Source organism: Stylophora pistillata, chromosome 14, assembly GCF_964205215.1.
Source record: "Stylophora pistillata chromosome 14, jaStyPist1.2, whole genome shotgun sequence".
NCBI lineage: Eukaryota > Metazoa > Cnidaria > Anthozoa > Scleractinia > Pocilloporidae > Stylophora > Stylophora pistillata.
In genome coordinates, this window is record NC_142532.1 from 18,170,323 (window position 1) to 18,184,454 (window position 14,132).

The 14,132-nt window shown below is 37.3% G+C and overlaps 1 protein-coding gene across 1 annotated transcript in view; it reads right to left on the reverse strand.

Moving 5' to 3' along the window:
- The window catches only part of LOC111344145 (transcription initiation factor TFIID subunit 5), a 37,733-nt gene extending 25,513 nt beyond the window's left edge, over positions 1-12,220 (reverse strand). Inside the window, exons 1-9 of the mRNA XM_088744197.1 lie at positions 12,065-12,220; positions 11,819-11,937; positions 10,993-11,031; positions 10,655-10,694; positions 9,216-9,294; positions 8,186-8,309; positions 7,264-7,327; positions 6,280-6,334; positions 5,642-5,719 (exon numbers count right to left, since the gene is read on the reverse strand). Of these exons, the coding sequence (XP_088600323.1) occupies positions 5,642-5,719; positions 6,280-6,334; positions 7,264-7,327; positions 8,186-8,309; positions 9,216-9,294; positions 10,655-10,694; positions 10,993-11,031; positions 11,819-11,937; positions 12,065-12,181 (715 nt within the window). The 5' untranslated portion in view covers positions 12,182-12,220. The remainder of the gene's footprint in view (positions 1-5,641; positions 5,720-6,279; positions 6,335-7,263; positions 7,328-8,185; positions 8,310-9,215; positions 9,295-10,654; positions 10,695-10,992; positions 11,032-11,818; positions 11,938-12,064) is intronic.
- Between the last annotated feature and the right edge of the window lie 1,912 nt (positions 12,221-14,132).

Sequence of the window (14,132 nt, forward strand, 5' to 3'; positions counted from 1 at the left end):
CCAGATCACTTTGCGAGTCAGTTTCCACCTCGAAAAGTGACGAGGTCACTTGTTGCTGTACATTTCTGAGTTGTACAGTCCAACCCAGTCAATGTCCTTGTACTCCCAGTTCAGCCATTCCGTTCGCTCCAGTTTCAGTCTCCTCTTTCTTCTTCTCCTTGCGCATTTTTATCTGGGCAAGGTGCTCAACATACTCCGCTACAAGCTTTTCGGGGACAATGTATTTATCTGAAAACCTTCTAATAGCCTCACTGTCCCCACTGACTAGTTCACTTTCCTCAAACAATTGCTTAATCTGAGCTCAAGGCTGGAAGTCATCCGGCTCACAGCCATCGGTGGGAGTTGCACTCCAAGAGATATAATGGAAATTTGGTAGCTTGCCATAGTCGGGATATGGTCGTCGAGTTGGAAGTGGAGGGCTGGTAGTCTCATCCTTCTCGCAAAATTTACATAGTTTGCCACTTCTCTCTTTACATGACATTCGCCTATACTCAATATAAAGCTCCCCTTTCTCGCAAACTGCTATTTGAGAACTCAGTATATTTGCCCTTTGGGTTTGGGAACCACCCCAGATCTTCATCTTTCCACTTCTCTGGACTTGTACTTTCACTTGTTCCCGCACCCGATGTACTACCACCAGAGTCAGAGGAGTAGCGGGCATCCTTTTTAGAATGGTGAGTCGGCAAACAGCCACAATAGCCACAAGTTGCTCCATCTGACCTCATGAAATCCTGGCATTCTCCACAAGTGATTTCCCTCTTTCTATTCCTCGCACATCCTTGCCCATTTTCAAGTTTTCACCATGCAATGCCACGCAATTAACTGCTTTGTGCGCAGACCTGGTTATGTCAGCAACACTTCCGGTCAGTTATTTTCACTTCTGGTTATTTTTGTCTTAGAGGAGGTGGGGGGAGGGTCAGATCCTTTTTGTTTAGGCATTTATGAAGGGTCATGCATTAATCCAATCTGGAAAGTGGGAGGGCTCCGACTTTTGTAGCAAAAAATTTCTAAAATAGCCCGGCCCACCCCCCCCATAAAATACGTACCTTTCCTTAGTGAATGGCGAGAGAATTGCTATAGGGCGATAATTGCTGGGGTTTGTAGCATCTCCATTTTTATATACTGGAGACACCTCAGAAACTTTTAAGATATCAGGAACAATACCAATATCTTTATTGAATGTAGACTATAAAATCGCAACGAAGACCATCGCTCTGCGTTTGGAGAAGATCTTGCCGATTTTAATTCATCCTTGCCAATCTGGGTACGTTAAAGGAAGGTTCATTGGGGAAAGTATCAGGTTAATAGCAGATACAATGCATTTCACAAAAGAGAAGAATATTCCAGGGGTAGCCGTATTTTCAGATTTCAAGAAAGCGTTTGATTCGATTGAGTGGAATTTTATTCATAAATGCCTCGAAACGTTTAATTTCGGTCTTGATCTCCGACAGTGGATAAAAGTGTCCTATACAGATATCTCTAGTTGTGTTTTGAATAACGGGTACGCCTCAAAACATTTTCATCTAGAACGCGGAGTGCGTCAAGGTTGCCCACTTTCCGGCACATTATTCATTATTGCTATTGAGCTACTCGCGCAAAGTATTAGATGCTCAAAAGAAATAAAAGGTATCACAATAGATGAACATAAAGAGGTCAAACTTTCGCAATATGCAGACGACACAACTGTACTTCTGTCTGATGTTCAATCAGTGTCAAAGTTATTTGATTTATTATCACTTTTCGAAAGGTGCTCTGGTCTAAAACTAAATCAAACAAAATCTGAAATGCTATGGCTTGGCTCTGTAAGCCACAGAAAAGATTCTATACTTGATCTTCAAATGAGCGGTGAGCCAGTTTACGCGCTTGGAGTGCATTTTACATATGACCTAGAAATGTCTGAAAAGAAAAATTTTTTGGACAAATTAGATTCTTTAAAGAAAACATTGAACATGTGGTCCCAAAGAGACCTCTCCATCGTTGGTAGGATAAATATAATTAAAACATTGGCACTTTCAAAACTTGTCTTTATCTGCAGCGTCATGTGTACCCCTAAAGACTTCAGTAAAGAAGTAAACAGGATCGTGTTCGACTTTATTTGGAATCACAAACCCGCCAAAATAAAAAAGACTACCCTTTTCAAGCAAAAAACAGCTGGTGGCTTGGACATGAGGGATTTTTCTCTCTTTGATAAAGCACTAAAGTTAAACTGGGTAAAACGGTTATGCTCTAACTCGGATGCTCCATGGCAGCACATACCAAAATCCCTCCTAGCCGATGTTGGCGGTACAGAACTGTTTAAATGTAACTATGATTATAATCTCCTTGACCTAGACAACCATCTTCCTCCTTTCTACAGAGAAATCATTTTTTACTGGCAGGATATTGCAATGACTACACCTAAAAATAAAACTGAGGTTCTCTCACAGCCAATCTGGAATAATCGATTTTTAACTGTGAATAAGAAAACGGTATTCTTTCCTCATTGGCATCAAGCTGGAATAAAACAAATCTCGGACCTTTTTGACTCCTGTGAGGGTCAATTCCTTTCATTTAATTCTTTTCGCAATAAATTCAATGTAAAATGTAACTTTTTGCAATATTACAGCATTCTTTCTTCTATTCCACAAAATTGGAAAAAACTATTGCAAGAAAATTCCCAAGACCCAGTTACGCCTCCTACCTCAACCTGTTCACTCTCATGTAAAGCAATATACAGTATCCTGCTTAACCTCGAAGATCTACCGCCACCAACCTCTGAGAAAAAACTTTTAATGTCTGGCATCGAGAAAAGTGACTTGAACAAAATCTACCTCCTACCATTTAAAGCCACGAGAGAAATTAAATTGACAATGTTTCAATACAAAATTAATCATCGAATTTTACCAACGAATAGCTTGTTACATAAAATGAAAAAAGTTACATCGCCCTCCTGTCCCTTTTGTCCATCTGAGCACCAGACCGTCTGGCATTTGTTTATAAACTGTAAGCAAGCAAGTTCTTTTTGGAATAGATTCCAGGAGTGGTACTCAACCTCTAGTAATATGAAACTGTCATTGTCAGAACTGGAGATTATGTTCGGAATTATTCGCTGTCACACCTACTGTTTAGCCCTCAACCATCTCATTATTCTAGGCAAATATTTTTTATATGTTAACGCTTTAAATACCATAAATTGCCATTTCGATGATTTCGTCTCACTTGTGCGCGACAAAATTTATCTAGAAAAATATATTGCTGTCACTTGTAATAACGAGAAGGAGTTCAGGAACAAATGGAAATTTTTCCTGTAGTTACTCGACAATTAACATGCAAACAATAATGTGGTAAATAGATCAACTGTAATTAAATTTGACTAGTGTAACTGTATTGTTATATATGTATTGTAAGTAGTGTAAGTTAATGTAGTTTAAACATGGTGTAAAAAGTAATTATAGTGTAAGTACATGTGTAAGTGTAATAAACAATGCTGTATTAAAAAAAAAAAAAAAAAAAAAAAAAAAAACAATACCAGTTTCTATAGACTGGTTGTAAATGTTAGAGGTATATTGACAATGGTTGAGCAGCTATTTTGATTAATTTGTTAGGAATATCTAGGGATGACTTGTGGTCATTTAAGCATTTAAATAATGAGCAGACTTGGGTTTCAGTAACACAAGATAGAACAAAATTGTCTACCAGGGTTGATTTAATGTACTGGGTAGGATTTCTTTCACAGTGTCCAATCTTGTGGGCTAGATTTGGACCTACATTAACAAAATGTTTGTTAAATTGATTTGCAATATCAGTTTTATCTGTGAAGACTCTATTGTTATGCACGATTTTTGAAATAGGGTTCTGCCCCTTATGATTGTGGTTTATTATTGTACCAATTAACTTCCAAGATGCCCTCAGATTATTCTTGCATTGGTCAAAGTGCTGAGAGAAATAGGTCTTCTTACTCACGCTTTTAAGCCAGTTCAGTTTATTAGCAAACTTTTTATATTTCGCCCCTTTATCCAGATTATTAGAAAGAAAATGTGTTTTGTACATAGTGTGTTTAGTTTTGATTGATTTTAAAACACCATTTGTTATCCAGGGCTTAGTAGATAATTTTTGTTTCCTTCTGGACATATTGATGCATGTCTATTACTGATTGATTTGAGAAGATCAGTTGTTATCTCATGCAAGTCTACACATTCACTTTTGATTGCATTCCAGTTGATTGCATTGACATCCTGAAGATAAGATTCCTGATTGAAATTGGAATAGTCTCTATAGCATCTATCTAGGTTTTGCCTTTTTTTAATTGGTATATCTACAATACAAATGAGTGGAAGGTGGTCCGAGATATCAGCAGTTAAAATCCCTGAGAAAACATTTCTTGAGCTATTGGTGTAAATATGATCAATTAGTGTAGCAATGTGGTAAGTTAGTCATGTTAGTTTTGTTACTACAGGTAATAGATTATTAGAGTACAACATTATCAAGATAAGCTTCTGTAGGGGGATGAGTATTACATTTAAAGAAATCTATATTCATATTACCAAGGAAATATAACTGGTACTTATTAGCATTGAATTGTTTAGTTGTCTCATTAAATTTATCTTTAAATTCTTCGATGTTTGCTCCTGGGTGTTTATAGATACAACCAACTAAGATGGACTTTTCGTTAGAAGACTGAGCTATTTCAACCCAGACAGATTCTACTAGGGAGATATCCAAAGTAATATCAGGCCTCGGGACTGATTTTAGAGATTTGCTAATATAAAGGGCTGCCCCTCCTGCAGAGGTTGGAAAATCATTATGGAAGATCCTATAGCAGGGTAGTTCAATGTTAACTAATTATATTATTCCTATTCAGCTTAGTTTCTGTGATTCCCATGATATTATATGGTTGTGTATTTAAGGAACATAGGAGATCCTCAAGTAGATTTAAATTTTTAGGTAAGCTTCTGATATTACAGTGAAGGAATGAAATAGTATTTTTGCCCGATTTTCTTAGAACTGTATTTAAACTAGGAATATATCATAGTAGTGAGATTCAGGACTAATTAGCATATGATCAGGGTCAGCTTCATCAAATTTATCAGGATTAGGTAATATGTAGTATAAGTCAAGGTCTAATTCAAATTTTGAAGTTCATGTAAATAACTTGATCCTGTTAGAATATGAAACTCTGTATCATATGACAAAGGGATGAAGGGTTATAGGGTGTCTGTACATTGGTTGAACTGAAGAAAAGCTTTTGAGCAACTTTCTGAACACAGAAAAAAACTTCTCAGTCACTGGTTATCTAGAGAGAACAAATCCTGAAGTGTACACTGGATTTTCCATAATTTGGAGCTCTGCCATAAAAGTAATAGATTTCCCACCAATCACGTAGCTCCTTTTTCTGCCTAAAAAAGCACACACAACCCACAATTCCCCTATTCACCCCGATGAAGGGCTAAGGCTCAAAATGTCAGCTTTTATTATCGTAACAGTGGCCAATTTACCATTTCAACTTTGCTGATATAATTATTCAAATTATTTTGTTACCCCCACCGATGCAGCCCCAAACAGTTTCCTTTGAAACTATCAGCCTTTATTCATGAAAGTAATAATCTTTCAAGGGAGTTCCCCTGTACTCATAAACTTTTAAATTCTTGTTGGTATCTCTTACCCTCAAATGTCGCCTCCCCTGTCACTGCTCCTGCCGTTGCTTCTATTGCTTGCTTATTCCTTGGTCTTCCTTCAAAAACTTAAGAGAACAGAAAAAAAGATCAAATGTTGCAGTATGTTAGAACTTAACCTTCCAAGATAGGATTACTAATTCTCCCAACTAGCAGCTGTACTTTTCCTGGTAAATTAGCTAGAAAAGTTTTGTGATGTCAAGATATAAAACCCTTGAGCTGAAAATGTTGTGTCTTCCCAACAGCTAAGCTTGATTTTCAACACTTTCTTGATTCCAGTGATCAATTTTCCTGGGTAAAACCTTTGGGGGAGAGCTCAAGCTTATTTCACAAGCAGCAACTGGTAATAAAGCCTAACTACAGCTTACTGACTGTCAACAATGTATCAAATTTAAAAAGCAAAAATAAAAGTTAATCTCCTCTAAGAGAGGGGGTCACTGAATAATACATCAATAACATAAAATTAATTATAAACATTGCAGCATTTTCATCAAGAAATGAAGATGCAGGAGAATGGAGAAAAGCTCAAAAGCTTTTCCTCAGAATGGTGTAGAGAAACAGAGAACTCTGTGCAGAAGTCAAAATACAATCCAATCCTCAAAGCCTAAGGGACTCCTTAAAATCTTACCATCAAAGTGAAGGTGTTGCTGAATCAATGTAAGAAGCAATTCTTGCTGTTGATCCTGTAAAAGAAATAAAAAGCCATAAAAGAAAATTACATTTTTTCTTATAATACTGTATAATTTAATATAACTATTTTCAAGTAGAAAGGAAAATAGAGGAAATAAAAATATAAACTAGGGGAATTTTCTTTGATTTTGCACCAAATTCTCAGATCTAAAGCTGTCACTAATGCATGGGAAACAAGGTGAAGAACTGATACTTCAGTCTTGGGTGTGAAAGGGTTAATAGTTTGCTGTTACCCAATAGTACTCCTGAGTGAAGAAAGGTATAGATAGAAACTTAGAAGAATGGGTCTTTCCAGGGTCTCGGCAGTATCTCTAATGCAACAGCCATGGCTTAAAACTAAACTGCTTGATTTAGGGATTCAGTGTACTGACCACTACCCTTACTAGTGTTCTTCAGAGTAGCCAGGGCACTAAGCCAGACCACTCAATCTGCAAATGAATAAAGGCTGATAGTTTCTAAAGAAACTGTTTGGGGCTGCATCAGTGGGGGTGACAAAATAATTTTAATAAAATCGACAAAGTTGAAATCATTATGGTAAATTGGCCACCGTTACGATTATAAAAGCTGACGTTTCAAGCGTTAGCCCTTCGTCGGTGTGAATAAAGGAATTGTGGGTTGTGTGTGCTTTTAAAGGCAGAAAAGGAGCTATATGATTGGTGGGAACATGGCAACGAGAAAAACACGAATAAATTAGTGGAATGAAAAGTGTTTGTTGATACTTGTGGTACCACAGTACACACAACCCACAATTCCTCTATTCACTCTGACGAAGGGCTAACGCTCGAAACATCAGCTTTTATAATCGTAATGGTAGCCAATTTACCATTTCAACTTTGTTTATATATTCAAATTACTCAATCTGCAGTAGAGTGCACTAACCATGAGGCCACTGCACATTCCCTCAAATACATATTCATTGTACCTGCAAATGCTTCTTGAGCACTTGGTATGTGTCCTTTGACATTCTGATTACAAATTTGTTGCTCCTGTTGAAAGCAATATACATTCAATGAATCAAGATGAAATCTCAATCCTGTTTGTACAGGTGGACACTTAGTAATTGTTATTTCACTGAAAGAATAAACTGTCAGTGAAGGTTTTGTGGAAAGTTAGCATGGCTGCTGTGTACACAAACAATTCATATAACTGATTTGTGAGGAGTTTTGTGAAGAATATATCGTAGGTGATGGCCTGTGGTACAACCCCGCACCCACCCTACCCCCTTTGCTCTCAAAAACAAAAAATAATAATAACTTTTTTTTATGTGTAGGGGTGGCTGTACACAGGCTATATGACTGACTTACCTTTGCTCTACAGTTTACTAATTTTTATAATTGTGCGAGGCTTGTAGTTTTTATACCACCCTCATAGAGTGTAATTTCTATAAGTTAAACAGCATAATAACCAACACCAAATATAGGATAATACATAACAAGTTTTCAAAGAACAAGCTGACAACAGTGCAGGGTAACAACCATTAAAAAAAAAAAAGTTGTGGCAACAACCATTAAAAAAAGTGGTTAGGCAACTGCTACACAAGCACACATAACATGTATGTTTACAATTTCAAGTAAAATTAATTCTTTTGACAGTCTCAACTCAAAACTCAGTCCTCAAGACCATTTTGATAATCAAGTACAGAGAATCAGGGCTCTAGAATCTAGCCTGATTGAGACACTTTGAGAACTTTTTGAGAATCTTAATCCCCAGTTTTGAGGAAACAATTTTACTCTCAAAGCAAACTTGACTCAGATGTCTACAAACTTCGACTCAAGCCTTGATCCTAGAAGTTTTCAAAAACATTGAGAATGGAACTGTAGATGGGACGCAGTCTATTTCAATACCTTAAGGTCCCCATGAGCTCATTACTTTTCATATGTTCACGCCGTGTTATGGCTGCCAACTTGCTAAGGTCTTCTTCATGATAATCTTCCTGACTCCCCCGAAAACAGGCAAAAAAAGATTGTGCTGCAAAACAAGCGACATGAAATGAAATGGCAGCCACTTCCAGAGAAGGAGTTCAGAGAAAAAACCTCTCTCAATATGGTTTTAGATATGAACCAGGAAAACTGGATCAGTAACACAAAGTAAAGTCTTGTCTGAATACGAACCCTTTAATCCTTTCATTCCTGAGATGTGATTAACTCTCTCCTCTAGCCGCTACACATTTTCTTGCGAATTGGTAACAAGAATTTGGTATTGGATCAAGATAACAATTTCTACCCGATAATTTTGAGTATTCTCATTGCTGGATAAAATAAGAATACATCATATCGAAGAGAGAAGATTCATGTTAATCACTTTTGGAAGTTAATGAGTGAACTCCTAAGATCTAATTCTTAATTCTCTCCCCTCCAGCTACTACACATTTCCTTGTAAGTCTTGAATGATGTATGTACATTAAAGGGAGAAGTTACATGTTAATCACTTCCAGGAGTTAGGAGGTTAACAAAAGGTCCTTTTGCATGGTTAAATAGAAAAAAGGAAATAGTCCTTTCTATGGTAGTACAGGTTTAGAATTTAAACAAAAGTGGACCCATAAGAGAAAACTGTTTATTTTTTTGTATCCTGATTTTTCATGTGCAATTTGCTAGTAAGCCTTGAGACATTAGGGCTCAACACTAACAGTAGCCCACTAGCCACAGACTAGTAGAAATTCAGTTTTGGCAAGTGGTTTTCAGTTTCCACTAACCAAGTTGGCTAGTAAATGAACTGACATTGTTGCAGCATCTAAGATGTCACCAGCCACTTGGCTAGTACGTTGAAAAGTTAGTTTCGAGACCTGAACATGGCCCACTGAGGCAGTATTTACAGCTTAAGATGAGAAATAGCAGGTGTGGGCCATCAGAATACCTAGTTATAAAAAAAGCATACCCTCCTTTTCACTGCCTTTGTATACCAGTTCAAGATACATGTGGACAAACATTGGATAAAGTACCATGGCCAGCTCAGGCTAAAAGAAAACATCTTAAGATTTAAAAAAGTTTTACATTTTACATCCCACATTAATACTTTTACTTAATTGACTAGCATAACACACAAGTCAAATGTAGAATCCTCTCTCTTGTCATATAATAAGCTCTTTGACCCCAAAGAGTGATTCATTTCTACTTCCTGCCTATAATTAACAACTATTGCCAAAGGCCAGGTGAATATCGTCGAATAATCCCCAAGACAAAATCAAGGGGATTATTTGACAATATTCCCTGAACCTGAGGCGAATAATTGTCCTAGTATTATTTCAGAGCAGAACAACAGAGAAATTTCTAAAATCATAACATTTCAGTAACATTTACTAACATTTTATTTTAATATTTTATATAAACTGTGTGGAGTGGTTTATATAGCATCATATAAGGAACCGCTCAACCAATCAGATTTCTGAAAACTCTTTGCTCAGCTCTGAAATTATACTAATTGTTCGTATTCCTAGGGGAATTAATTAATTAGCCCCAAGCTCACATGCTGTGCCTGGCTTAATGTTGACAGACATTTAGTTGATACTCAATCACGTGTTTTGTTCCTTTGATTCAATGATTATAGAATTTCCATTTGTGGCTAGCAGTAGAAGACCATTGTTCATTTTTATTTCCTCTATGTAAATGCATTAGCTAATTATATCTTATTAACCAAGCACGAGGGCCGTACTGAGAGAATATTGGCCTGAGGTCTTGACAGTACGGACCTCACTGCGCTCGGTCCGTACAAAAAAGACCAAGGGCCGATATTCTTCCAGTACAGTCCCGAGCAAGCTTGGTTAATAAGAGATTTATTATACAACTGAAGTTCAAAGGGACACAAGTGCGGTATCATTCAGGACCATTCGGGACAGTGCCTGGTCCAATACTGAGAGAATATTGACCGGCAATAGAGCATTTTGATTGGTTGATTTTAGTTATTGGCCCTCTGACTGCCCGAGTCATGTAATAAATTCCCTTACCATGCACTGTTAGTTTAGTTTTCAATAGATGCTTGTATGGTAAGGAGTAGACTTAATGGAGTTCAGAGTTTTCTAGAGCAAGGAGTTCACTATCCCCCTGAGGTAAATCCAATGTTAGTCATGCCTGTTAACTTCCTTTTTGTTAATTTATTTTTTGTTTGTGCCTTTGTTCAATTTGTAGCCTTTTCAGTTTCCCTTCTTTCAAGACACTGTGTATTTCTTCAGTTTACACCACATGCGCTGCATGAATAAATGAGTTTGAAATCTTGCTACCTATCCTCATACTTAGTGGTGGTTGACTTGGTGAACTCTGGTGCACAACACCACATGTCTGCAGCAACACAACGCAACAGGAGAATATATGAAAGTTTACCTTATATACATCCAATGATTTTTCTACAAATGCTTGCAAACTGGACATAACAGGGATACAGAAAATAATTGTTTCAATAAATATAAGAAAGAGAATAAATAAAACTAAGTAAAGTGATGACAGACAAGTATGCTGTATTTATTGGAACCTCTTCCATCATTAACACCGTGCCAGAGAAAAGGATAGATTAGGTTCAAACAAGAACAAATGATGCTGTTGTCTCTTTCAACTTCTGTATAATTATTTCACTTCTGATCAGGAGTTTTATGCAACAGTGTACATAGCTCTGTAAATAGCTCGGCTACACAAATGCTGTAATGCTTATAGATATAACACACCTGCTGTAATAATCTTCATATCTTGTTGGATCTGCATCACTAATTTGGAATTTTGTAACAAAAAAGAAGATAAAGCATTAAATGGAATGTAAAACCCTTAACCCTTTAATTACAAATTCTCCTCAATGTCAGCTATACATTTCGTAATCGTAATCAATGTTTAATGTCTTTACGTGGGGCATGGTTACCTATTATTGCCTGAGCCAGAGGCTCATGTATGAAATGCAAGACAACAACCCACTCATCCCTCCCCAAGGGGGGACATCCATCACGCAGTAATCTCATGCGTGGGAAATTAACATCTCCTACCCCTAACCCTGTAGGAGACGGGACCCCCATTTATTCTTCCCTATCTGAGAAGACTAGAATATCTAAACCATTTCTTGATGCTATAGAAAGGCAGCATATTCTTCTCAATTATTTTAAGACCTTGAGTGTTGGTCCGGCCGGGGCTCGAACCCTCAACCTCCCACACATCAGTCCAGCGCTCTATCCATTGAGCTAACCGGTAGGGGGTTAACATAAACATTCATAAACATTGTAGCTTTAGTTCAAATAGTTTGATACTTTATCCAACAGTGACCCCACTTGATAGACCTCCAAATTCTTATAACCGTTCTGCTTGAAAGTGGGATGAGTACGTAAGGAGAAATCACCCTTTGGTCGCTGTATGAGGTCAAGAGGTTATTGAATAAATGCACTTGGGTTGGTTTACGGTCATTTATGGCTGGCTTATCGTGTGAAACGAGTTTGGTGGTGGCGAGTTTACTGTGTTGGCAAACTGACCGGATACCCCTAGGTTAATTAACGTTGATAAAATTCTCACCTGTTATACGCAGATAAGACTGAGGAAATATCTGGCTCTGAATCTGGAGTAGTCTGAAGATTTATTTCTTCTATTGCATCTATTCCATTCACTTCTTGCCTGAAGATTTTCTCAGTTTCCTGAAACAAAAGAAAATTACCTTTATGTACGCTTTACTGTTAGGATTAAAAAACCGTATGTTCAAAGTATAGTAAATTTGAGAAATCGTTAAGCTCGTTCTTTCAATAAAATACTTCTACAACTCACAGACAGATTCTTCTTCTTCAAAAACTGAAGGACTGCGAGTAAGGTTTCTTTTTCCTTACTCGGAGGATTAGATTTAGTAGGTGTTTGGGACGCTGATCCGCTCGAATTGGCAGCCATATTGCATTTGACTGTGAGAGACTAAGTACCGAAGAAGGCCCAACCGAGACCTGCTGATCGGTCAATCCTAACCCTTAGCAATCCTCGTACCCAGATTCCTTTCAAATCTCCAAAAATGCTTGAAAATCGGAAAATGCATTAAAATTATTCAAGAAAAAACTAGCGGATATGAGCTTCGTTTACGTTTAGGCGGCGTTCGTCAAATCTTATGTAAAATAAAATAAATAAAAAAAAAAAAACCAGAAGAAAACAATGGCGGCCGAACGACGAATTCAACTTCTCACTCATTCAATACCAGGTTTGGATTAAAAATAACTCGTTCGACCTTCTTTATGGCAAAATGGAAGAATAAATAGTGACTTGTTTATTTACGTGTGCTGGGATAGAGAGTCATTGGGTAACGAAAATGTAACGGTAAATACGTATTTACGGAGGTCCGGCTGTGCAACCTTGGGGCACTGTGGTCGGACGTCAAGGACTGAATGAATGAATGAATGAATGAATCTTTATTAAGTCATAAGATAAATAATCACATATCCTATGTTACAACATTAAAAGAAGGTATATATATAAATTGCAGAGAAAATCGAGATAAAAATTAGAAGACTAGATTATGTTTAAAAATTAAGCGATTGACAAACGTGTTTTTGTGTTTATTTTTGGATGGTGACTTGTCTCTTTCCTCAGATTGTACTTGATTGATTGTACTTGGACTGATAAAAATCAAACGCGTCTCTCCTGAACGTAAGTTTCTGTATACCCGAAGACGAAATTTCAACGAGTGTTAAGGTTTATTTATATTTTACATTCTACTTTTATTGCTTTTTACCTTTTACCAAAAAAATAATTATGGATTCCACAATCCGTGATCAGCCTAAAAAGACTCAGCTTTGAAATTGGAAGCCTTCGATACTCCTCGTAAAACAAAAAATAAAACAAAGTAAAACAAAAAAAAAATTAAGCGAATATCTGAGGAACTATGAGGATTCATAGGCGAAAACGAACGAAGTGTTCTTCTCGATATTCCACTTCGCGTAAAACGCGTATGTCGCGAAGACGACCTCGGGCGGATATCGTAATCAGAAGTCGACCCGGGATAACTTCCTTCTAGCAGATAAGGGTCGAATAACGAGTTCAGAATCCATTGAGAGGTCGCAAGATTATCAGAAAATTAAGGAATCTAGAAATGGCATAATATTTCCCTCTAATTTCCAAGTGATAACACGCTTCGAGGGACACCAACATGGCGGATCAATAAATTTGCATAATCTGTGACGTCACGTGAAAAGCAAGAATAGTCTTTTCGCAAATTGCCCCGGGGGCTTATACAACTTCGTAAGGGGTTTTATGGGGGCTTATAAATGGAGAGGCTTCAATCTGAGTGAGCCCGGAAAATAAAAAAGCGCTTCGAAACGGACAAAAGTGGTGATCAAAATAAGTTTTGGATTTACCACTTTTTGATAAGATTCAAACTAAATAATAAAGACGATTAGTATAATTTCAGAGCTGAGCAAAGAGTTTCCAGCAATCTGATTGGTCAGCGATTCCTTTTATGACGCTTTCTTATATGCCTGTGTCTCACAAGGACTGGGAACTACCAAGTTCACAAATTTGATTGGCTGAAATCAACATTGAAAGCGGTCTAGATTTTCCCATCTAGTCCGGCATCCACACCGGTCTAGAAAAAAAAGGTACAAAGAATATCAAAATTTGGCACATAAGACAGTCATATAATAAACATCTTATTAACCGAGCTAGGTTGGTCCGTATTGACCTCGGTCGCTGGTACGGGTCACCATCATAGGACCTCACTGCGTTCGGTCTGTACTGGCGACCTCGGTGAAGATTCTCCCATACAGATCTCCCGCTCGGTTAATAAGAACTAAATATTCACCTCGCCTTCGGCGAATAATTGTTAAATAAAACTGCAACAAAACAAAACGGAAGTTTA